Raw genomic sequence first — 25288 nt, forward strand, 5'->3', positions numbered from 1 at the left:
TTTCTGGAATGAGCTAGAGAAAAGTGTATTTATCCGAATTGAAAGAGCTCTCTGAAAAATTACCTTCAATTTCTATTTAGGCCTTAGAAACAGAAGTGACTTCTTGCTGCTGTGAATCAAGAGGTTGAACTAGGTTGGAATAGGGTTGACATACGTATGCAGTCATTCCAACACTCCAATACCCTGTGTCCATGGCAGAGGCCTTTAGTCATGTTTCCCAGACAGGGCCTCTTGGCTCTCTTTGCCCCTGAGCTATGGTTCTCATATGGTGTGTTCCCACCAAAACTCAGCTAAATCAGCTTATGGCTTCATCCCCAATACAGCAGTGTCAGCAGGTGGGGAGGGCCTATTGGAAGGTGTCTGGGTCATGGGGTGGAGCCCTTATGAATGGATTAATGTCTTTCCCCAGGGAGTGAGTTCTCATTCTAGGGAACTGGATTCACATTGCAAGAACCAATTATTATAAAGTGAGGCTGTCCCTTATGTTTTTTCTCTTCCACTCACCCTTCCTCTTTACTTTGAGTTAGAGCAGCATGAGTCCCTCCCTTACCAGGGACTTCCCAGCCTCTAGAACTATGAATAAAGAAAGTTCTATTCTTTTTTTTTTACTCTTTTATTTTTTTAAATTTTAATTTGTTATATATGACATCAGAATGCATTACAATTCATATTACACATATAGAGCACAATTTTTCATATCTCTGGTTGTGCACAAAGTAGAGTCACATCCTTTGTTTCTCATGTACTTAGGGTAATGATGACCATCACATTCCACCATCTTTCCTAGCCCATTCCCCCTCCTTCCCTCCTCCCTCCCCCCTCCCTCCCCCTCCCTCCCCCTCCCTCCCCTTTTCCCCTTTGCCCTATCTAGAGTTCATTTAATCCTCCCACCACCACCCCCGCAGCATATTATGAATCAGCATCCTGAAATCAGAGAAATCATTTGGCATTTGGTTTTTTTGAGATTGGCTAATTTCATTTTGCATTATATTCTCCAGTTCCATCCATTTACCTGCAAATGCCATGATTGTATTCTCTTTTAATGCTGAATAATATTCCTGTGTGTGTGTGTGTGTGTGTATCTCATATTTTCTTTATCCATTCATCTACTGAAGGGCATCTAGATTGGTTCCATAGTTTAGCTATTGTGAATTGTGCTGCCATAAACACTGATGTGGCTATGTCCCTATAGTATGCGATTTTTAAGTCTTTTGGGTATAGATCAAGGAGTGGAATAGCTGGCTAAAATGATGGATCCATTACCAGTAAGAAACTTCTGTTCTTTATAAACTGCTCAGTCTCAGGGATCCTGTTACGGCAACAGAAAATGGACTAAGACACACTGCATGATGGATCTCCACTATTAACATGTCAGAGTTGACAAAAGAGATAAGCCAGGGTGAAACATGTTGCCGTCCTGCAATTAGAGGAACTATGGGGACACTTTTAGAAAAAAAAATGGAAGACTTGAATTTATTAAAGTTGAGTAAGAAGTGAAATCATGTATGCAAAAGTACATTATAAATAAGACCTGGTGGTGCACACGTATAATCCCAGAGACTCAGGAGGCTGAGGCAGGAGCATCACCAACTTGGGCAACTTAGCAAGACTGTGTTTCAAAATAAAATTTTAAAAAAGGGTGGGGGATGGAACTCAGTGTGTAAGGTCCTGAGTTCAATCCCCAGTAGCTCCCCCCCCCACAAAATGTACATTATAAATTATAAAATGCTATGAAGGCAGCTGCTATTTATTGTCTTGCTGCTGTGTACTTTAACTAAGAGGTCCTTCATCATTTCACAATGGCTATACAACTTCTATTTTATGGATGTGGAAATAGGGCTTAGATGCCAAGTGACTTTCCAAATCTCACAGCCAATAGAAAGTTGTGCTGCTGAGATTCCTGGCTAGGCCTGTGCTCTCTGCATGGGGTTGTGCTGGCTCCCAAACCCTGTGCTAGGGATGTAAGTTAGTTATTACAAAAATGGTTCCCACTATTATTAACAGTCTATTTAAATATAGATGGATCTTGTTCCCCCCTTATTCTCCCTCAGCTGTCCCCTGCTTATACATTCCTTTACAATGAGGCCCCCACCTTTTTCGGATATGTGAACATGATTTATTCCCTCAGAGAAAACAAGAATCAGGAAATAGCAAAGGATAAAGGGGAAAAAGCCAGGGTCAGGTCAAAAGCTTCCCACATCTTGCAGTCCCAGCCTAGAGTGAGCCAGATGGAAGCCAGGGGAGATAATCAAGAGAAGGTTGAGAGTCAAGCGGCACCCTGCAGACACAGGGCATATCTTTGCAGCAAGAACACACAACTCACACTCATTTTGGTCAAATAATATTCATGAATTCTGATTTTGCCTCTAATATCTTACAACTTAAAGCACGTTTATGCCCATGCCTCAAACTCTGTTCAAACCTTTGACAGAGACACAGGTGTCTGGTGTCAGTTTGGGTCCCCTGTGGGGTTGAGGGGCTATGTGGCTGAATCCTAAGGCTCAGTGAGTTTTCTAGATCAGAAACTGGTCTTCATCAAGCATGTTAGTGGTTTCACTGCTGCTACTGCAGGTGGGTGTAGTTAGGTCTCTAGACTTGTTGTTCCACAAAACACAATGTGGGTGTGACTGTTTATGGACCAGCAGAGGCAATGAGCAGAAAGGTTCCAGATTCCCTCTGAATCACAGGATGCTCAGAACTGACCTCCAGAAAAGACACAGATGCACATCTCACCCCTAATCTGCCTACTGCTCCATATAAGAGAGAAAATTTTGTGACTGTCTCTCCTCCTAATTTTTTTCTTTTTGCTTCCATGGTATTTAAAAATCAAAAAAGATTTCTTAAATATAAAAGCTTAAGATAAACAAAAAAAAATCTTTTAAAAGTTACTTGCTTTATTGCCTGTGTTTTTCACTAACTAGACCCAAAGCCACTCAAGGGCAGAGACCATGTCTGTTTTGTTCACCATGGACTTCAAGTCCCCTTTTCTAGCGTTCCCACTATTCTGCAGTTGGCTTCTATATGTAAGGAGTCTTTATTTTGGGTCAGTGGCTCACACAGCTAGAGGCAGAGTGCCTATTAGATGTGGGCATATGAAAAAGTGGGAAACCAGGGGAAAGGTAGATTCAAGTAAGAAAATAGCATTTCATGTCCATTTGAATTGCAAAACTTCAGAGTTTGAGACCATCCCTGTTGGTGAGGGAACAGGAATGCAGTCACCGCTAGTGGGAATATGAATTGATAAGGTCATTCTGCAGACGAAGAGGGCGATGGGGAGTCAAGTCAAAGATGTGAACATCCTTAACTCAGAGTCATGGACTGCATGTTTGTGTCCCCTTCGATCTAAGTGTTGAAACAATAATCCCTAATGGATTGGTATTATTGGCCTTCTGGAGGTAACTAGATCATGAGAGTGGAGTCCTCTTGCTGGGATTAGTGCCTTTATAAGAACAAACACAGGAGAGCTTGTTTCCTCTCCCCCTCCCTCTTCTCTCTACCACACAAGGATACAAAAAGGCAGCTGTGTGCAAACCAGGAAGCAGATCTTAGTGGACACTGGGTCTCCTGGCACCTTGATCTTGGACTTCCTGGTCTCTAGAGCTGTGAGAAATGTTTGTTGTTTAAGCCTCTAGTCTATGGAAATTTGATAAAACAGCTCAGATTAAGACACCCAGCAAATGGACATGTGCACAAGGAGACAACTATAAGGGTGGTATTATGGCCTCTGCTAAAAATATAAATGTTCTTAGCCCGGCGTGGTGGTGCATGTCTGTAATCTTAGTGGCTTGGGAGGTTGAGGCAGGAGGATGATGAATTCAAAGCCAGACTCAGCAACCTTGCGAGGCTCTAAGCAACTTAGCAAGACCCTGTCTAAAAATAAAATACAGAAAAGGGCTGGGGGTGTGACTCAGTGGTTGAACGCTCTTGGGTTCAATCCCCAGTACAAAAAAAAAAAAAGAGATACACACACATATATATATGTATATGTATTTGGATCCAGCAATGTGTATCTGTCATATGTTATTTAATTTGGCAGAAAATACGTTACAATTAAAAAAAAAACTTAGAAAACAAGGATGCTGTAATTAAAAGTCCAGCATCAGATTCTGGTCCTTTATAGTTAGGAATAATTTGTCTCCTCTTTCATCTCAAGTGGTTAATTTCTACTTGGCATTTGGGTGCCTATACATGTGCCCAGGCCATCTTATAGGGTTGCTGATGTTGGGACAGGGGCCTTCTGGGTGTGCCTTCATAGCACTCCTTCTCCTCCTTCCTGCAATTATCACCCGTTGTGCCATTTCCTGTTGACTTGCTGTATGGGCTCCTTAGATCATAAGTTGATCCTTTAGGAGCAGGTGGCATGTGTACTGTTGCATGAGTGTGCAGTGATGTGCAGTGATCTTTAGTAAGTGACTGATGAATAATTAAAGTAGGAACTTCAGGGGCTTAAGCTCAGTGCTATGCACACAGTGCCAGGGTTGGCTATGTGAAGTCCCCACATGATGAATGGGACCATTAAGCAGCAATCACTGACTCAGGGGCGGTGTGCCTCTTTCTTGGATTCTGCCAGCCTTTAGCCCTCCCTGGACTCACAGCTAGAGAGGAGAGGGGTGATATGCTTTGTGTAAGGTGATTTAAATCTTGTCCTAGATCCATCAACATATCTAACTGAAGAATCAGGTTCCCATTAGGTTTGGGCAGGGGCCAAACCACATACAAACCAAATTTCCTGGTCACTGGGAGATCAGGGTCCCCCAGCCTATCCCAGGCCAGCTTTTCACAGGGAAAACTACTTCTCCTGCCTTCCTCAAGCCCAGAAGCTCAGTAAGGACTGAGCTGGGTTCAGGTCATCGGGCTTACAGCCTCCCTGGGCAGCTTGAGGCAGGCTTCATTTCCTTCTTACCAGCTTCTGGCCTGCCTTTCCCCCTGGGAAGGGGCCTGCTGCCTCAAAGCCTCAAACCCAAAGTGGACTCACTTCTTTTCCCTCTTCCCCCACCCCTTTCATCTCTCGTTTATTCATTTGAATCTGATGTCATTTCGAGCCCACCTCCATTTATTAAGTCTGGCTAGTATTGGTTCAGCCCTCCAGGCTCACGTGAGAGGCCAAACTCCTTCCCTGAAGAAGCAGCTCTGGTTGGAAGCTTCCAGAGCCTGGTGAATGATTTGAGAACCTCTCTTGACCATGTCAGATTCCCCTAAATCTTGGAGCACAAAACCCTACAGCCCTCCATGCAGATCCTATAGCAGTTAGGATGTGGCACATGGAACCGCTGCAAGGTGCACAGTGAGCTTTGGCTCTATGCAGGCGTGACCTTGAGTGAATTATCTTACCTTTCTGAATCCAGAAATCAAAACAGAATAAATAATACCTTACAGCAGCATTTTGAGATAATAATCAGGACAATAAGTTAAAGTGGTTAAATTGGCAATGCCCTGCGTCTGAATCCTGCTTGGGCCCTTTCCCAGATGAATGCTCAGTTTCCCCGTCTGAATAAGTCATCATACTCCCTACTTCCTGCTTCTAGATGTTAGAACAATGCCTGGGGCACAGTGGATGCCATCCAGGGGTTTTCTGGGTTTAGTGGTGTCTGGCAGATAGAAAGCACTCAGTGCTCATTATGTTCTATTACTATAATCATTTCTCTAACCTCCTAGGATTGTGCAGATTACTGACCATATAAACATCTGCCATGTGATAAGTGCTCAGTGGACATTGCTTTCTTCTTGACTGTGACCTTGGAGACGGCATTCATTCTTACAGAGCTTTGGTGTCTTCCCACAATATGACCTTGAGATCAATGAACAAGCATATTTAGTTCCACCTTGACCCTGAGCTAATGCTGCCAGACCCATGCCCATCATGGGCATTTTTTTTAAATGGACACAATATCTTTATTCTTATTTATTTTTATGTGGTGCTGAGAATCTAGTCCAGTGCCTCACATGTGCCAGGCAAGTGTACTACCATTGAGCCACAATCCCAGACCCCCATTATGGGCATTTAATTTAGCATATATATCTCAGCATTCAGAAGGAAGCTTGGAGGGAAACTCAGAGATTATAACTCTAAGCTCCACAATTTTTGGCAGTATAGGAAATTGAACCCAGTGGCACGCTGTTTTGGAACTATACATCCCTGCTCCCGCCCCATCTTTTTTGGGGGAGGGGAAGGGAGGGGAATCAGAGGTTGAACTCAGGGGCACTCAACTGCTGCAGTCTGGTTGGGCACAAATCACCCAGCTGCCACAAAGCACTTGTATGTTCAAACAGGAAACTTTATTGCCGGAACTCCACCAGCACTCCATGAACACTCCCTGGGAACTCCCCAGCTTTCTCCCGGGCTCCGCCCCAACTCTCTCGGAACCAGAGAACTCAATGGGAACTCCAAAGTATTGTCGGACAGCAAAGGTCTAATATACAACTGAATACACAGTTTAACTAACCATCATCATCTCAATGCCTCTCTGGCATCACCTTTCAACCATTCCTTCTGGCAAAATGCCAGGCGTCATTCCAACTTGGCTGTGGCCCTCAACACTCAATCACTGGGCCACATCCTCAGCCCTATTTTGTATTTTATTTAGAGACAGGGTCTCACTGAGTTACTTAGTACCTCACTTTTGTTGAGGCTGGCTTTGAACTCTCTCCACTTTTTATTTTGATATCAGTAAGTTACTGAGGCTGGCCTAAAACTTGTGATCCTCTGGCTTTTGTCTTCCAAGTTCCTGGGATTGCAGTTTTACACCACCACAATGGGCAAATCTTCACAATTTACAAGGTGGAATCAGGACCAGAAATGCTACATGAATTACCTGAGGTCACACAGCTGATCACCAGTAGATAGAAGCTCACACCTGGATACCTGGTCCCATGTTCCTTCAGTGCTGCCTCATAGAGAGAAAGCCTCCCAAATCCAAGTGCAAATCAGACGCTTTAGATAACTCCTGGCCTTCATCTGGTAGTTGGATTTATCCTCACTTTATCCAGAGCATAACCCCCATTATGTTTGAAAAATTCCAGGTGAGAAGAGCAGTGGCTCAGATCTCCCCACATAAAAGCGTTTTTTTGAAACTAGATGAGATTCCAACACAGATGAAAAAGGGGCCGTTTTCTTTTTGGATCTTCTCTATCGTTACTTCTGACAAAGCTGGTTGTGATCAGTTACATCCCTTTCTAGCTGTGAGTAGGAACTAGGATGCACATACAATTTGTTTTACAGTGGATGCATTCCTTTGCTAATCATTGAACTCAAGACTTTTTACCTAAAAGTTTTTCAGAGGGGCGTTGAATGTGGCATTTGTGTCTTAATTTCTGGAAAATTTGATCATTTAATACATCTGAAAATTATGCCGAGAATAAGCAGATTGTTGATAAAATACAAGTGTGCAAGGCTTGGTGCACTTTATTAGAATCTTCGGTTTCAGCAAGGAAACAAATATAAATTGTTCTGTGTACCTGTGCAGAGCGTGGTGGCTCTGTCGAAAACACATAAGAGTCACCATTCTTCCTAGGTGCTGGCTGGGTAGTTCTGATCTTACATACTATTACAGAAAAATTTAGACTTTGAAGAGTGGGGACTTACACAAAGAGCTTTGATTGTGTTTAAAACTGGGCAATTTTAAAGGAATTTGACTTAGGTAAACAGTAGAAGTTTTAGAAGCAAGAAATCATTGTAATCAAAGGTAAGTGGGGGGGGGGGGCGGGCTGGGGTTGTGGCTCATGGTAGAGCGCTTGCCTAGCATGTGTGAGGCCCTGGGTTCGATCCTCAGCACCACATAAAAATAAATAAATAAAAATAAAGGTAGTGTGTCCAATTACAACAAAAAATAAATATTAAAAAAAATTAAAATAAAGGTCCATTTACAACTAAAATAAATATGTATATTTTAAAAAGGTAAATGCAATCATCTTATAAAATATGTAGGAAATTATGATTTACTATGGAAGCAGAGGAAAAGAGGAAGTCTGGATCAGATTTTTATTCATGAAGAGATTTGATCAAGAAATAGAAATTGATCCTTATCAGTCTCATCTTTTAAGGAGGAAAATAACTTTTAGTTTAGAAAAGAAGTTATATTTTGCGGGGGATGAGATTAGTCCTTTGTAAATGTACATTTTTTAATGTATTCATTATAAATTTCAGTAAAATGTCTGAGTTTAAAGCTGAGTGCCTATGTTTAGTTATAACACAGGGTGTGGATGTCAAAATCTTGACTCTAAATTTTTACTGTTTTCTTTTATGAGCTCATTACTGCTGGATTTTTCCATGAATTTGAAACATCTGTACAGTGCTTTGGAAAGATTATTTGTTTAAACTTTATAGACTGAGCTAAAAATAGATAATGCTGTTTCTATTTTGGAACTGTCTTATAAGCTACAAAGTGAACACACTTACTATACATATTAAACAAAACATTGAGAACAGATGTTTAAATCACAAAATATAATAATATAGCTGGTTTTGAAATGCCACAAGCATTTTAATGAATAGATTATTGTTTTAATTGAAGGGATAAATTTGTGTCATGAAGTATGTTTCCATTTCAGCAAGACTATTTTGCGTGCATGGAGAAACAAGGCATCTCAAAACTGGTGTGAATTTTATTCTCCAGGTGTTCGTGACTGTTTTGTCCTCTCTGGAGTGACAAATTCAAATGGCTCCCCTTCATTCTGCTGTCTTCCTAGTATTTCTTGTTGGGCTGCAGCCAGCTTTTAATTTTGCAAGACTTTTGGATAATTTAGGGATGGTGTCTGGAGCCACTAAAAATGTTCTTATTAAATTTGCTTGCTATTGTTCTGGCTAACAAGAAGCTACAATTTAACACACAAATCAAAATATAAAATTAGAGACCTTAATGTAAATGGGGACATGCCTATATCAAAGTATAGGTTCAGCATCCCTAATTTCAAAATCCCAAATCTGAACTGCTTTGAAAAGTTGACAACCTTTTAAGTACCAGCATGACTCCACAGGTGGAAAATTCCACACCTGACCCACATGAGGAGATACAGTCAAATGCAGGTATTCTAAAAATATTGCGTAAGGCTGCCTTTAGGCTATGTATATAAGGTACATATGAAACATAGGAATTTCGTGTTCAGACTTGGGTTCCATCCCTGAAATATCTCATTAAATCTGAAATCCAAAACTCTTCTGGTTTCAAACATTTTGGATAAAGAATACTCAAACTGTGCAGTGTTCTTTAGGTAATACCCTGAACTTATGCCCTACCCCCAAATAAATCCTCACCAAATTTGTCCCTCCACTTTCCCCGCCCCTACTCTTTCTCTCTCCTTTATTCAACAATTTATTGAGCAATGTCTGCTCACATAAAAATAAATAAAGGTATTGTGATTTTTGCTCAGAAGCTGATTTTGAAGGACTCAGTCTGGCTTCCTGGAAGACTCCATTTTGACTGTGGCATAACTTAAAAAGTGAGTTTGGGTGTGTCCTTGAGAGAAAGCCAGCGGTGTGGACAGGAAGGGCTAAGGAATGGGACAGGAGAAAATGGGGGTCATAGTGTGAGGAAGCAGGGTCCATGGCCTCGGGAAGAATTTCTGAGCTGCCAAAGTCAGGGAGGCTAGTGATGCTTGTGCAACCAGGTCTCTGCTCAGCTTGAATGGTAGGAATTTACCAGAGAAACTTGGATGATTCACAGTTTGGCTTATGGAGTGAAAGTAGCAAACAGAACAGTCTTGTTGCTAGACATAGCAACTCATAAAAAGGGAGAGGAAAATATCCAGAGATGTCCCGGAGGCCTCCCCATCCTGGAGTTAGTTCTGGCTAACACACAGTCTCCTCTTTGATCTTGTTTCTCTTGTCATATTTTGAATGTTTGTAAAACCGGCTCTGAACTTGAGGCCTCTAGTTCTGTTCTGCTTCTACATTTAAAACTTATCATATCCATCATTGCTCCAATAGCAACCAATGCTACCACCACCTCCACGGTCACTAAAGCTAATGTTTGCTGAGTTCCTAGTAAGTACCAGCATTCAGGTTCAATGTTCTAAGTGCATTAACTCATTTAATCCTAAACCCAGTTCTGTTAAGTGTAGATTCTATTATGATAAAGACTCAGGGAATTAACACACCCCAAATTGTTCAGCTATTATCCCCTAGAAGGATTTTTGAAATTGAGATATGAATCACATAACATAAAATTTTGGTTTTTAGTATGTTCACAAAGTTGTACAACCAGCACCTATGTTAATTCCCCAAAATATTTTCATTACCGCAAAAAGAAAGCTAGTACCCAGTTGCAGTCTCTCTTCATTTTCTCCCCACTCCAGTCCTAGGCATCCACTAATCTGCTTTCTGTCTCTATAGATCTGCCTATTCTCACATTTTGAATAAAGGAAAGTTGCAATATGTAGTCTTTTGTGACTAGCTTATTTCAAGTAACATAATGTATTCTATGCTCATCTGTGTTGAGGCATGTATCAGTACTTCGTTTATTTTCACAGTTAAATAATATTCCATTGTATGCATCTACCACATATTGTTTATCCATTCATCATTTGAAGGACTTTGGGTTGTTTCCACTTCATGGTTGTTGTTGATCATACTTCTGTAAACATTCATGGGCAAGTTTTCTTGTTTTTGTTTAAATTTCTTTAGTACTAGATTTTGAACCCAGGTACACTTTACCACTGAGCTATATCCCCAGACCTTTTTTAATTTTTTTTTTTTTTTTTTAATTTTGAGACAGGGTCTTGCTAAGTAGCTTAGGGTCTTGCTAAGTTCACTAAGTTGCTAAGGCTAGCCTCAAACTTTCCATCCTCCTGTTTCAACCTCCCAAGTTGCTGAGATTACGGGTATGCAACACTGTACCTGGCTCATAGACAAGTTTTACATGCATGTTTTTAGTTCACACAGAGGGATTTTCAGTCTTGGGTTTTCTATACTTGATATTATCTTTAGCAAAACAAAACCAAAAAACAGAAAACAAAATCTTTTTTTCTGGAAACAAACTTTTATGCTTGGAAGCAATGACTATACACTACCCAACTACATATATACCAGGAATTGAACTCATAGATGCTTTACCACTGAGCCACATCTTCAGTGCTTTTTGTTTGTTTGTTTGTTTTGATACCAGGGATTAAACTCAGGAACATTTGACCACTGAGTCACATCCCCAGCCCTGTTTTGTATTTTATTTAGAGACAGGGTCTCATTGAGTTGCTTAGTGCCTTGCTTTTGCTGAAGCTGACTTTGAACTTGTGATCCTCCTGCCTCAGCCTCCCAAGTTACTGGAATTAGAGGTGTGTGCCTCCATGCCCAGCTCCGTAGCCCTTTTAAAATTTTATTCAGAGATAGGGTCTCCCTGAGTTGCTTAGGGCCCTGCTCAGTTGCTGAGGCTGACTTTGAACTCGTGATCCTTCTACCTCAGCTTCCTGAGCTGCTGTGATTACAGGAGTGTACCATCTCGAAGGCGAGGGCAGGATTTAGGTCCATCTGCCTCACCTCTACTATTATTCTCTACAGGGACTAGGTGGCTTTCACAATAGGTGCTAATTAATATTCATATTTGTGAACTGAGTAAATTCCTGATGAGTTGCCAAGTGGTTCTGTTTCACTTGAAATTCAGTTGAATTTCCTTGTCAAGTTATATTACAATGGGTCTATTTTTAACCAGGTCTCGTGGTGGGGAGGAAGGGGTTTGCCCGGTGAGGTCATGCATTTGTATGGTCTCCCACCTCCCTGTTCTTCATGTTTGAGTTGGTGGAGGGCAGCCTGTGTCTGCCATCGCCTTAGTTCTCAGATCATTTTGCTGTCCTTGCTTCTAGTTCCTCCTCAAAAGAGGAACTTGGGCAGAAGAGCTGGGCAGGAGCATCTGGATGTATTTGGAGGGGTATGGTAAGACTAGAATGAAGCAGCTCTTCCAGTCCTGCCCCTACGCACTGCCACACCTTTTAAAGTCTGCCCTTAATGTCTTAGGAAAACTGAGGAGGTGGGATGGTCAAGCATCCTTTTAGAGTCATTTAGAAAGCAGCAGCCTTGGCTTTTCTGTAGGGATGCTGTTGTGTTTAGAGCTCTGCAGTTCCATTTGAATAGCCTGTTGCTCTCCACAGGGGAACCACACACACATACATATTTAAATAAAGAATCTAAAACTATGGAAGTGATTCCTCATAGACTGATAATCAGAATACTTTATTAGAATATATATGATGATATATATATATATATATATATATATATATATATATATATATATACACACACACACACACACACACACATATGATATGTTATATATCATATATCTGATCCAAACTTTAAGGAGACCCAGAGGTCAATACCAATAATGACTTCTCGGGCTGAATTTAGTTGATTGACATATTTTGCTTGGCTGGGCAGAGTGTATTAATAATTGAACATACATTCTCCAAGGTGTCACTGTTCTTTCAATCTTTATGGCCTCATACCTGGTACTCTCTCACACATTTAAGTAACCTGCCTGTCCTCTGAGGTCTCAGAATTTGACCTTACCTCAAAGCAGCCAGATCATCTGCTTCACCTCTCCTCTAACCAGCTCTTGCATTACAGGTGACAACTAGATTGTCAGGGCTGGGAGCCATCAGTATCTTTGAGCAATGATTATTCTGTCTGTAGAAATTCCCAATTCTGGCTGCACTGCCTAAAAATCCTCTGGGAGCTGTTAAAAATGACTGTTGCCTGGTATATATGTAGTCCTTTCATGGGAGAATACACAGTTTCTGGAAGGAAGGATACATTTTTCAGATGGTAGGAAGAGTGCTTTTTAAGGAAAATTGTTTTATTTAGGTGTCATATCACTTAGATTATCTGATGCAATCAGTTTCTCTTTAATGAAATTCCAGATTATAACAGAATTTCTTGTGCAATGTGACTGACAAGCTACATTTTAGCAGTAAATTAAAATAGGACCTTGAGATGGGCATAGTGGCACACGCCTGTAATCCCAGCAGCTCATGAGGCTGAGGCAGGAGGATCACAAGTTCAAAGCCAACCTCAGCAATGGCGAGGCGCTAAGTAACTCAATGAGACCCTGCCTCTAAATAAAATACAAAATAGGGCCGCCGAGGATGTGGCTTAGTAGTTGAGTGCCCCAAGTTCAATTCCTGGTACCTGCCCCCAGGGTGTTAAAGCTGCATAAATTATTGTCAAGACCCCTACCTTCCCATGAAAGGAGTGATTCTACCCACTTCTGGATTGAGACAGGAGACCTGGATCTGAGGAAGACCTGTATGAACCTAAAAGATACATATGTAAACTTCAAACAAGTTCAAGCCAGGTCGAGCCTCTACTCTGAAGGGGTACTGCAGTCATTTCTGGATCCAATTTTTTTGTTTTTTGCAGTACTGGGCATTGACCCCAGGGGGCTCATGCATGCTAGGCCAATCTGCCACTGAGCTACCTGCCCAGTCCTGGTTCTGGAATGAAACAATGCGGCCTTCATGTCTCTATTTCACGGTATGGGTGCAGGTGAAACACACCTATTGTACTGTTACATTCAGGATTTGGTCAGATTTTAATTTTTTTTTCAAGTAATATAGTTTTTCATTCTCCTAAATTTAGTTTAATCTCTCTTTTGTGGCTTTCCTCCCTATTGTAGCAGAAAACTTACCTCAGTCAATTCCAGGTACTTTAAACTTCTTTAGCTAATTCTGGGGCCTTTTAACCTCACCCCTGAGCTGTCTAGGATCTGGGCATTTTTGGAGAGCTCAGTTTGGGGGCTGGTGTAATGGGTATGATGATGCTTGTCACGGGTTCAACTTGAGCAGTCTGGTCCTTGCTGCCCTGTCCACTCACATCCAGACTCTCCAGGTCTCTCTCTAGCTGAGCTGGTTCACACCTCCCAAGGGGGTGTTGGTCAATAATCTATTTCATTTTTTTTAAAGACCAATGTCAGTGAATCTCACATAGTAGTGAAAAAGCAAACTGCCCCCACCACCTTTTTGGAACTGGGGATTGAACTCAGGGGCACTCAACCACTAGCCACATCCTCAGCCCTATTTTGTATTTTATTTAGAGACAGGGTCCCACTGAGTTGCTAAGCACCTCTCCATTGCTGAAGCTGTCTTTGAACTCATGATCCTCCTATTTCAGCCTCCTGAGCTCTGGGATTACAGGCGTGTACCATTGCGCCTGGCTAAACTGCCTTTCTTTTTTCTGCTTTCACACCACAATCAACACAGGAAACTCAGGTGGCCTCAGAAGGTGTGAGGCCTTCTCCCCACTAGCAAGCAAGCAGTCATTTCTGCAGCAATGGACCCCAGCTGAGTGTCCTTTATTCCAATTCAGTTCTTACATTAGAAGAAAAACATCAGATCCTAGTGGTTGGGGGCTTTATCACCAAGGCTGCCCCCTCTGCCCCATTAGATGCCCATTTTGAAGTCCCAGGTTATTTTTCCCTGTGCTTCTGACTTACCTGCTATAACTCAGGGTTCCCACAACCTCCTCCTCAGGTTTGATTAATTTGCTTTAGTGGTTGGCAGAACTCTGGGAAACACATTTACTGGTTTATTATGAAGGCTATCACAAGGGATACAGATGGAGGGATGCTCAGGGTGAGATGTGGAAGAAGGGGAATGGAGTTCCCATGCGCTCGCTGGGCGTGCCACCTCCAGAAACCTCCATATGTTCTGCTGTCCAAAAGCTCCCTGGATGCTGTCCTTTGGGTTTTTATGGAGGCTGCATTGCATAGGCATGATTGCCAATAGATTTGGGGCCAGGGAAGTGGGGAACCCACAAGGCCTGTGTGTTTCAGCATTCTTCTTGGCCTTTCTGTGCCCCATTCTTTCCTCCAGGGCATGGGAGCAGACCCCTCTGGAATGAGGAGGACCTTATGACCTACTATTGGGCAAAGATAGGCCATTAAGATAATGAATGGCCAACTCCAAGACAGGTGGGGGAATATTAGCATTTTCATGACTATAACCTGCTTTGGGGAAAACAAATTCTAGTTTCCTTCTCTTTTTATGTGTGGTACTGGGGACTGAATCAAAGCCTCACACATACTAGGCAAGACTGTATCACCTAAACACATATTCAACCCCTACATCCCCCCCCTTCTTTTTTTGGTATTAGAGATTGAACACAGGGGGGTTGTACTGAGCCATAACCCTGGCCACCTTTTTTGGGGGGGAGGGGGCGGTACTGGGGATTGAACTCAGAGGCACTCGACCACTGAGCCATGTCCCAGACCTATTTTGTGTTTTAGTTAGAGACAGGCTCTCACTGAATTGCTTAGCACCTCACTTTTGCTGAGGCTGGCTTTGAACTCCCGATCCTGCCTCAGCCTCCTGAGCTGCTGGGATTACAGGTGTGAACCATTGCGCCCAGCCTCCAGCCCTTTTTAGTTTTTATTTTGAGGCAGGGTCTTACTAAATTGCTTGGGGCCTCACTAGTTGCCAAGTCTGGCCTTAAACTTGTAATTCTCCTGCCTCAACCTCCTGAGTTGCTGGGATTACAGGAAATTCTAGTTCTATGGCCTACTTTGGGGAGGGAGTGATGGACAAAAAACAAAAAACAAAGTATATCATAATGTCATACCAGGAATCTTGGAAAGTTGAAAATTCCTGAACCAAAAGGTCTGGATTAGGGCAGGGCCTGAGATTCAAGTTTCCATCAAATTGCCTGTTGATATGGAGGCCATGGGCCACACCTTAAGTAGTAAGGTGCTAGAGGCCAGAAGGATTCTTACTTTAATGACACTCTTAGCCTTCATGCCTTCTATTTGCTTGAGAAAGTGATGTGGTACAGGAGATCTGGCTAAATGATTACAAACACTCCCCTTCTCCACCTCTTAGTGATCTTTAGGGGAACTTTAAGCATCAGTGCTTAAAAGAATCAAGGGACTGCCCTTCCTTAAGATGCTCCTAAGGCCTCTTTCAGTTACTCAGAGCCTTTATTGGGATATCACTTTCGATTTTCCCCATGCCTTTATGGTTTGTTTTGTTCCTATGCCTACCAGGAAGAAGGGGAAAATGAGGACTCATACCCCCAGGATCCTCTCCTTTTGATATTCATGCCCTGGGGTAACCTCCCCATGTGGAACAGACTCTGAAGGAACAGAACACAGCAGAAGTGCTGGGATGTCACTTCTGAGATCAATTTATAAAACGACTGACTTCTTTTTTTGGACATGTGTTCTCTCTTGAGCACTTGTGCTGAGGGAATGTAAACTAAATAGCCTTTGGAGGGTACCAACAAAATGCTGAGACCCTGAGTCCAGCACCCACAGGGACATAAATCCTGGCACCAGGTGAACCGGCTTGGAAGTGGATACTTCAGTCCCATCCAGCCTGAGATGACTGCAGCCACAGCTAACAGCTTGACTGAGCCACAGGAATCCAGCCAAGATGCCACCAGATTTCTGACCTACAGAAATCATTATAATACAGGACTCAGTTTTTGGATAACACTTGTTAAACTCAAACTATTTTTTAGGGAACATTAAAATGTCTTACTGGTCCATCATGAAGATAATGCACACTTAATATAAAAATAGGAAAAGAGAAGCAGATATCTTGGGCTCTTTGACCAGAGGGCCCAAAAAGGATCTCAGTGAGTAGCTCAGCCTGACGCATGCATCACTCATCAGCTCTTAGACCTTTGGACTTTCTTCTTTTTCTTCCTCAGCGTGGAACTCAGGAGCGTCTGAGTTTGAAACTCAGCTTAACCTTTGTAGCCATAAACTGACCACCCTGTCTCAACATCTTGCCTTGGGGGAGAAGAAAACTGATGCAACCTCTGGCTTGGCAGGAGCTGAAGGCTCTGCCTCTGTCCCATTTCAAGTCTCAGTAGTAGAGTTTCACGACTCAAGAAAACCACCTCCGATTACATAAAGGTATTAGGCACTGGGGAAACACTGGCCCTTTTGTTACTAGCAATCCAGAGCGCTTAGGAAGAAACGCTTTGGGGGTGGGGGGAGCTCCTGGAAAGTTGGGCGGGCTTGGCGTTCGCTCCCAACTCTTGAGTTTTTAAAAATCAAACCCCAGAGAGAAAGGAATTCTAGATTTCTGAAAGTTGTGGGACACCGGCCAGAGTCTCGACAACCTCCGTCTCCAAACGCAGGAGTCTCTACACAGCCGGGGCTGCCCGGAGGAGCGCGACCCTCGCGATTCCCAACTTCCCGCCGCGAGACAGGCTGGGGTGGGCGGGGTGAGGGCGGGGTCGGCGCGCTGCCTCCCGCCCCCTCCCGGGGCGCCCCCTCCCCCGCGCGCCCCCTCCCCCGCGCTTTCCCCTCCCACTTCCCTTTCTCAGCCGGGCTGCCCGGCGGGCGCGACCTCACGGGCAGTGACGAGTGGGGAGGAGCCCGTCGCCGCCTCTGAGGGGAAGATGCCCGAGTCCCGGTGCGCCCCGAGCCCGCCCCCGGCTACCCGCGGCCCCACGGGCCGGCGGCGGGAGTGAGCGGGAGCCGGCGGGCGAGGAGCCGCCGCCCGGCCCGCGATGTCACCATTGTTCAGCTGGGTGGCCAAGGTAGGCGGCGGCGGGGCAGCGGCGGGCCGGCGCCCGTTACCGGAGCGGACCGCCCTGCGGCGCCCGCGTCCCGGCAGGCCTGGCCCGGCTGGGGCTTGGCGGGCCCGGCGGCGGCGGCGGGGGCGCTGCGCAGCCCCGAGACCGCGGCTCGTTTACCCCGCACTTTTCATTCATTAGGCTTTGAGCTCCGTGGGGCGCGCGGGCCAGGTGGCGTCGCGCCCATTTCCCAGGTGGGGCGTGCGAGGCCGGCCGCCGCCACCCTCGGCCCGGGCTGTGCTGCGCCGGCCGGCGGCGGGGGCTCGGGTGCCTGCCGGCTGAGCCCGGAGCGCCCGGCGGCGTCTGCCTTCGGGGTCCGAGGGCCGAGTTTTAAGCGTCGGTTTTTGCTTTCCGTTCTATAAAGTTTTATTTCTGGAACATTAGTGCCACTGAGGGCTACAAACAGGCAGAGTCCACCACTGCTGAAACCAAGAGGTGGGTGCAGATTTCTAGGGTCCCCACCAGCTGGAGGACACACGATTTTTGTTACACGCTCCTGTAATACCAGGTGTTTTGAGTATTTTGATTTATGATCCCTGGCAACCTTTAGAGACCTGCTGATCAGCAGGGCTCCCTACTCCCACCCCACCCTACCCTACCCCAGACTCCTTTAGCTGGCCCCTCAGCTCTTCTTGCTTCCTATGTGTGGCAGGTTGGGGAACAAGCCCACATTGAGAGAACCCGTTAGCCATGCTCTGACCTTTAGCAAATAATAATTAGGTGGTTATAGCTAGTTATGATGTGAGGCTTTTAGAGTGTTATTTTCTAATTACATTTTTATGAATACCTGTTTGTGAGCAGATGTGGCTTCGCCTATAATTTAAGCGATAAAAAAATGGAGACACCACTAGTTATTAGATAGACACCATGTAGTACCATTCCATCTCTGAATGCTCACTAGAAACAGCTGCTGGTGAGATGAGATGACTTTCAAAAAAGTTTGGAGCCATTATAATTTTGTACTGAAGAATAATTGATAATACCAACATTTTCAGATTTGAAGATTCAGCTTTTTAAAATAATGCTAAACTTTGAAAATAGTGTGTAGTACAAAATGTGATTCAGACTGTGATTATATTTTACTTACTCATACCTTGCTTGAGGATTTGGTTCTCTTTTATATTGTCCTACTTGTATTGTTGTACATTGTTGTTGAACTGTAAGGCCAAAGGGAGAAAAAAATCGAAAAGAAGCTGAGTTGTAAAAATCAGTAAGGAGAAATTTTATAGAACTTGCTGCTAATCCTGTTTTTAAGTTTTATTTACCTTTCCACAGTATATTTAATAAGCTGCTCTGCACTGTAGGAGTGAGATGGACTTCTGTTTTCCTCACTATAAAGGAGACAGTGAAAATACCAGACCAAAGCCATATTTTTAAAAACATCAAGGACCTTAAAAAGATTGTTAGCCTTATCCAAGTGGCAGTGCTTTTGAAGAGTTGATGTGAATGAACTGTATGCTGACAGCTGGTTTAGATTCTGAATCAGCTTATTCCAAAGTTGTTATTTAAATGACAAAACAACAACAGCAAGAATCTACTAAATGTTTTTGTAGCAAATTTATCTGTAATTGTCACATAATTTTAAAAAACGTATTTATTCTTTGAAAGTTCATTTCTTTGGATTATAGATTTCTAAGAACGGTGTTCTATAGGGCCTGTTCTGTTTGTGGTGAAGAGACAATTTATTCACACTATGTTATGAACTATGATATGCTCTAAAGGCAGAGACAAAAGGCATAGGTAATACACAAAATGTGTAATCCCAAAGTGCATTTATCTTTGATTTAAAAATGTTCCTTCAGGAACTCACAAATACACATGAACACATGCCTCACACAAACATGTGTGTATCCATTTACCAGTTGGTTTCTTTTCCATTTTGACCTTTGTACCTGCAGCCCAACACCTGGTGGGGGAGAAGAGTGGGTGTCAGTTGATGTAGATGGATACCTGAGCATGAATTGGTTTTTCTTGGGTGATGCATTAATATTGTATGAATATTGAATGGATAGAGTGAGTAATTTCATGTTTTAAGAATAAAGCCAAACAGGAATAAGTTTTATATTAAAGAGATTATCTTAAAAGAATAAAAAATAAGCTGTACTGTTTTTTGTTTTTAATTAGATATGATTTGGAACATTAGGGCAGGTGGGCATTGACTCACAAATGGGGCTGGGCTTATTAAGTGCAGTTTCTTTGTTAGTGTTTAGTTGGGGACACTAGACTTTTTAAAAAAAGATTATAATTAAAAGTGAACTTCTCAAGCTCTGTGATTTTTATACTAAACTACAGATGTTTTCAACAACCTGGCAGTTTCACGTGTATCTGTTGATAGTCTCCATGCCTCCATTATTTGTTAGTGAAAACCAACTGCATCAGCATTGCTAGGTAACTTTCTGTATTTACTTGAATTTGCCCCTACCTATAAAGATTGTGGCCAAGATTATTGCTAGTATCTCAAGGTAGTAGATTTTAAATCTATCTATCTATATACACAAACAAATCAGTATGTGTGTGTGTGTGTGTATGTATGTATGTATGTCAGTTTATCAGATAAAGTGGAAAATGAGGCATAAATATAGCCCAGTTTGCTATTTCAAATCCAAGTGCAGTTTTGTATAGTTTTTGCTGGATATTATTTTCCAGTCCTCATGGGTTTATAAGCAGGTGTTTGGGTACCTTCTGTATACCAGGCAATATTATATCCTGGAGAAGTCAGTTCACTTTGCCCAATAGATTTGTTCCTTAAAAAATAAATATTTTTAAAAGATTTATAAGCACACCAAAGATTTCTAAGCCAGGTGGTTAAAAATGCATTAAGGAAGGAATTCTTTTTTTAAAACAAGTAATTACTAATTAATATTTTATATAAAACCAGGTTTTCCATATTGGACTTTCCTAAAACATAGGTTTATAGCAATTATTTATTCAGAACATCATTTAGCAATGTGTTGAATACAGATACTCATGATGGAGCACCTACTATGTTCCTTGTACTTTTTGATGAGCTGGGGATTTAGCCACAAAGAGGCAGACCAGTTTCCTGTTTATATGGAATTTGCAATCTAGGTGAGAGAGAGAGCAAAGGAGCTAGAATAGATAAACAAAGGTAGTTTCAGATGGTGATCAGTGGTTGGAAGAGAAGCCAACTAAGAACGACTGGGGGCTGGGATGGGGCAGGTTGGCATTTCATGAGTGAACAGGGCACTAAGCATGCTGCAGGCACAGTACTGGGAAAAAGGCCCAGGTTGCTGGAGCATAGCTAACTGTGCAGAGAGGCCTGCCTTGCCCCAGACCGAGGGGAAACTGGGCAAGGCCAGTTAGGACTCTGTAGGCACTGGTACAGGGTTTGGATTTGCTCCTGATTGTAGTGGGAAGCTGGTAGGAGGTGTAAAAGAGAGGGTTGACTAGCTGATATGTATTTTGCAAGGAAGCAGAGGGACCACGTAGGCTGTTCTGGTTCTGTTAGGAGGTGATGGTGATAGGTTGAACTTGAGTGGTAAGGGAGGAACATTGGGGGCCATGTAACTGTTCTTTCAGAAATGATGTGATCTGATGGCTTTGTTACCTTATTTGTCTGAGACTGGTACAAATGACCAGGTAACTAATTGCTTCTTATGTGTTGAGTGTATCTTGTCTTTTGATCAGCTGCTTCTAACCATAGTGTTCAGGCACAATCCTGTTTATTTGTTTATTTGCCTTGGAGGTCTCCTACAGACTGGACCAGCCCACTTTGGGTGCTTCTGGCCTGTTGGACTTGCCTTTCTGTTGACCAGACAGAGCACAGAAGCCTTCCTGGGAGGTGTGAACTTGTCTACTGCGAGTATTTATTTAGGCATTAATTCTACTGTTTTGCTGAAGTCATTATGATGTTGGTTTGTCCTTGAGGTGTATTCTAGGTTAAGGTGATGGATTCCTTTTTAAAGCAAAAGTGTTTTTTTTTAAAATATTTATTTTTTAGGTGTAGATGGACACAACATAATACCTTTATTTTTATGTGGTACTGAGGATCGAACCTGGGCCCCGCCTATGCTAGGCGAGCGCTCTACCGCTGAGCCACAATCCCAGCCCCACAAAAATGTTTTCTAATTGTTTAGACTGATGTTAGATTTAATTAGTAATTGTTTGAGTTTAATAAAGAGGGGAAGCCACCTTCTTGTCATAGTCAAACCATTCATTGAATTTGAAAAATGTGCTGCATCTGCTTAGCAAAACTGGTGTAACCTCCACCAAGATTTCAATAGAGTTGCTGTGGAGCACTGTGACTGGAAATCTCAGCAGCCTCTCTTTGGTCTTTGGGAACTCTGGTCACATAGAGTACTGATAACTTGGGCACAGTTTGGTTTTCCTAAGAATGGAGGTCGGTGGGATAGAAACCCCACCTAGTCCATAATAGAACCACCCAGAGTAGATGTCATAAAGAGAAGAAATCAGTTGAAATACCATCTGTTCTCCTAGGTGAATATCCTAAACTGATCTTAGGCTACAGTTCTGTTCCCTCATCTTCCATTGCTGACTGTCAAACCTTTTGATATCTAGGGCTGGGGATATAGTTCAGTGGTAGAGTGCTTTGCTTGCCATGACGAGTTCCTGGTTTGATCCCTAGCAAGACACACACCAGAACACCCCTTCTAATCTTTCATATCTTTCCTGAGACATCTCTGATCTATCACTCATTCATTGGATGAATGTACTAAATAGGGTGGAGGGTAACGAGAAGGACAGGGTGTGCCAGGCCGTTGGAGTAACATGCAAACACCTAAGGTGTTGGGGGAACTGTAGTCATAGGTGGTTGTAGGGTGGAGAGAGACTGCTATACTGAGTCTCAGAGGTGAGACTGGACAGGTGTTTGGGCTCCAGGATTTGCATGGCTTACAGATCTCCTTTTTAGGAGCTGCCATTTTATCCTGGGGCAGTGAAGATCCATTAAGGACCAAAGCAGGTCTTTCCCAAACTCTTGTAGCTCTGTGTCCTTTCTCTATGATGCCGTGTATAGTCTTCACTAGCCTGTAAACTCCATGAAAACAGGTTGGTGTTGTCTTATATACCAGTGTTATCAGATCACTTGGGTGTCTTGTAAAATGTAGCTCTGGTTCTGTAGGTCTGGGTTAGTATTCAGCATTTCAGGCAAGTTCTCCATGATGCTGATGCTGCAGTCCCAACAAGCTCTCAGGTGACGGATGCAGTGCTGCTGGTCTGGGGACTGCACTTCGAATAGTAAGGTTCTTAGTGTATGTTTTCTTTCACACTTGTCATTGGACATAAGAATTCACATTTTTTAGAACCAGTGACAGGATTTCATATTCGTCCCTTGTGTTTTTTGGGAGGATAATAGTGGAATAAGTGTCCCATGAAGCAAAAATAACAGTGATCTTAAAATTAGGTGTCTGGGGCACAGGAGTGGAAGGAAAAGTTGGCACTGCATACTTTTGCACCCCTTATGTTAATACATAAAAATTTTGAACTTTGAACATATTACTTGTTCAGTTTATCGAATATAAAAACAACAACAACAAAAAATAATCTTTGGCCTTCCCTTTTTTCCTGTGTATTTTACTTTACATACCATTAGGATATTATCACAGAGTAGGAGTCGGGTATTATTTGAAGAAGACTTATTTCCTCCTTTTCTTTCTTTTTTTTTTTTTAATACTATTTTTTAGAGCAGTTTTGGGTTCACAGCAAAATTGATTGGAAGCAGGGGTCCCATAGTTCCCTGCCTCTGGACATGCACAGTCTCCCCTATTGTTGGCATCCCCCACCAGCATTGTGTATTTGTTACAATTGATGAACCCACACTGACACACCATTGTCACCCAAAGCCCATAGTTTACATTGGTGGTGTATGCCTATTTCACCACTGCACTAATGTTTATTGAAGAGTATTCCATGTGTCCTAACCTTGCACCAAGGACAGTTTAGTAGTAAATGATTTTAAAGCAATACTGGCAAAATTAAAAAAAAAAAAAGAAAGAAAAAAAAGCTTTACATAATGGCCTCAAAATTTGGCAAAAAACCTGCAACAGTTATGTGGTGAAATATGGTACTCCTTGGTTTTGGACAAATCTTTAGTGACATGTATCAGTATAATCATGTCATATAAATGGTTTAATTGCCCTCCACATCCTCTGTTCTCTGACTGTTCCTTCATCCTTCCCTGAGTCCTTGAAAACTTCTGATTTTTTTTTTTAAACTGTCTCTATAATTTTGCCTATGGAGGATGTCATGTAGTTGGAATTGTACACTGTGTAGCTTTTTCAGATTGGCTTCTTTCACTTAGCAAAATACATTTAAGGTTTCTTATGTCTTTTCATGGCTTGATAGCTCCTTTTTTTTTTTGTCCAGATGCACCATAATTGATAGTTGATCCCTTTACCTTTAGAAGAATATCTTGGTTGCTTCCTAGTTTTGAATCAAACTGCTATGAATGTTTGTATGTTGGATATTTTTGTAGATATACATTTCCAACTCCTTTGAAAGATACCAAGGGATTGTGATTGTAGAGTCATATAATAAGAATATGTTTAGTTTTCTGAGAAACTGCCACACTCTCAAAGTGCGTATACCATTTTGTATTTCCATCAGCAATAAATGAGAGTTCCTGTTCCACATCCTTATGGCCTTTGATGTTGAGGTGTCCTGGATTTTGGTTATTCTAATAGGTACATTAATGTATCCTATGGTTTTAATTTGCATTGTCCTGAAGACTGGGAATAATACATTAGTCTTTTTTAGTTCTGTTTTATAATACACACTGATGTTTATTCAGGAACATCTGTAAAAACGAACAAAACCTTTTTAGGTTATATTTGTGAAAAACTTAAGTATCTCTGATTTCCCCATTTAAAATTTTTTTTTATTTCTGATTTTGTTATTGAAAGAGTGATGAACCAATGCCATGTTTTTATGTTAGATTTATATGAAAGACATGATGAGAAAAGATCTCATCGATTTTCGTGCACTTTGGTTCTTTTCCTGCAAATTATTTTTGTTATCTGTCATATTGTTACAATGAGATTTTAACAAGCTCACTGTCTTTGTTCCTTTACTATGATGGAGCTTGGCTAACTTTGTTAAGCTTGTTTTTTTTAATCTATAAAATGAACTTATTATGTTTGTTTTGTATTTACCTCTCTGTTTTTTAGATCCTTTTCTAAAATTGAATAATGACAAAATCTGCCTAAGAAATTGTAAAGACTATTGCAAACAAACTATTTAAAATTGGTTGAGTGGTGGGACTGGGATTGTGGCTCAGCAGTAGAGCGCTCACTTAGCATGGGCGGGACCCGGGTTCAATCCTCAGCACCACATAAAAATAAAGGCATTGTGTTGTGTCCATCTACCAAAAAAAAAAAAAAGAAAGATTATTATTTTTTCTCTCTCTCCTTTAAAAAAAAATTGGTTGAGTGGGCATTTGAAGTCAGTAGCTATTGGACAGAAGTGGTGTTAACTGGTGTGGGTGAGAGCCAAAGAGGACACTGTCGAGCCTCTGTGCAGCTTGCGTGAGGTCTAGTGGGGAGAGGGAGACCTGTGATGATTATTACTTTTATTTTTTCTTCTTCAGCACTGGGGATCTAACTGGTGGCCTCTTAAATGGTTGGCAAGCTCTGTACCACTGAGCTATGCCCCCCAGCCTCCATAATTTAATTTTAATGTGTTAATATAGGTGTATGCCCAAGAAATCACTCAGTCACAATTTGGGAAAGATGAGAAGGTGAGGCCTGAGTGAAGTCTTTAAAGAAGGATAATTATAGGCCATTGATGTGGTAAAGTATGTAAAAG

General features: G+C 42.2%; 1 protein-coding gene across 4 annotated transcripts in view; it reads left to right on the plus strand.

The window, feature by feature from the left end:
• The window catches only part of Tbc1d1 (TBC1 domain family member 1), a 218940-nt gene that overhangs the window by 69946 nt on the left and 123706 nt on the right, over positions 1-25288 (plus strand). Inside the window, exon 1 of one of the 4 annotated variants that reach the window (XM_071614213.1) lies at positions 17357-17470. The exons of the other annotated variants lie outside the window; for them this stretch is intronic. Within the exon in view, the coding sequence (XP_071470314.1) occupies positions 17441-17470 (30 nt within the window). The 5' untranslated portion in view covers positions 17357-17440. Of the gene's footprint in view, positions 1-17356; positions 17471-25288 lie in introns of those variants that run through there. 4 annotated transcript variants of the gene reach the window in all.

The sequence above is a fragment of the Marmota flaviventris genome, chromosome 7, assembly GCF_047511675.1.
Source record: "Marmota flaviventris isolate mMarFla1 chromosome 7, mMarFla1.hap1, whole genome shotgun sequence".
Taxonomy (NCBI): domain Eukaryota; kingdom Metazoa; phylum Chordata; class Mammalia; order Rodentia; family Sciuridae; genus Marmota; species Marmota flaviventris.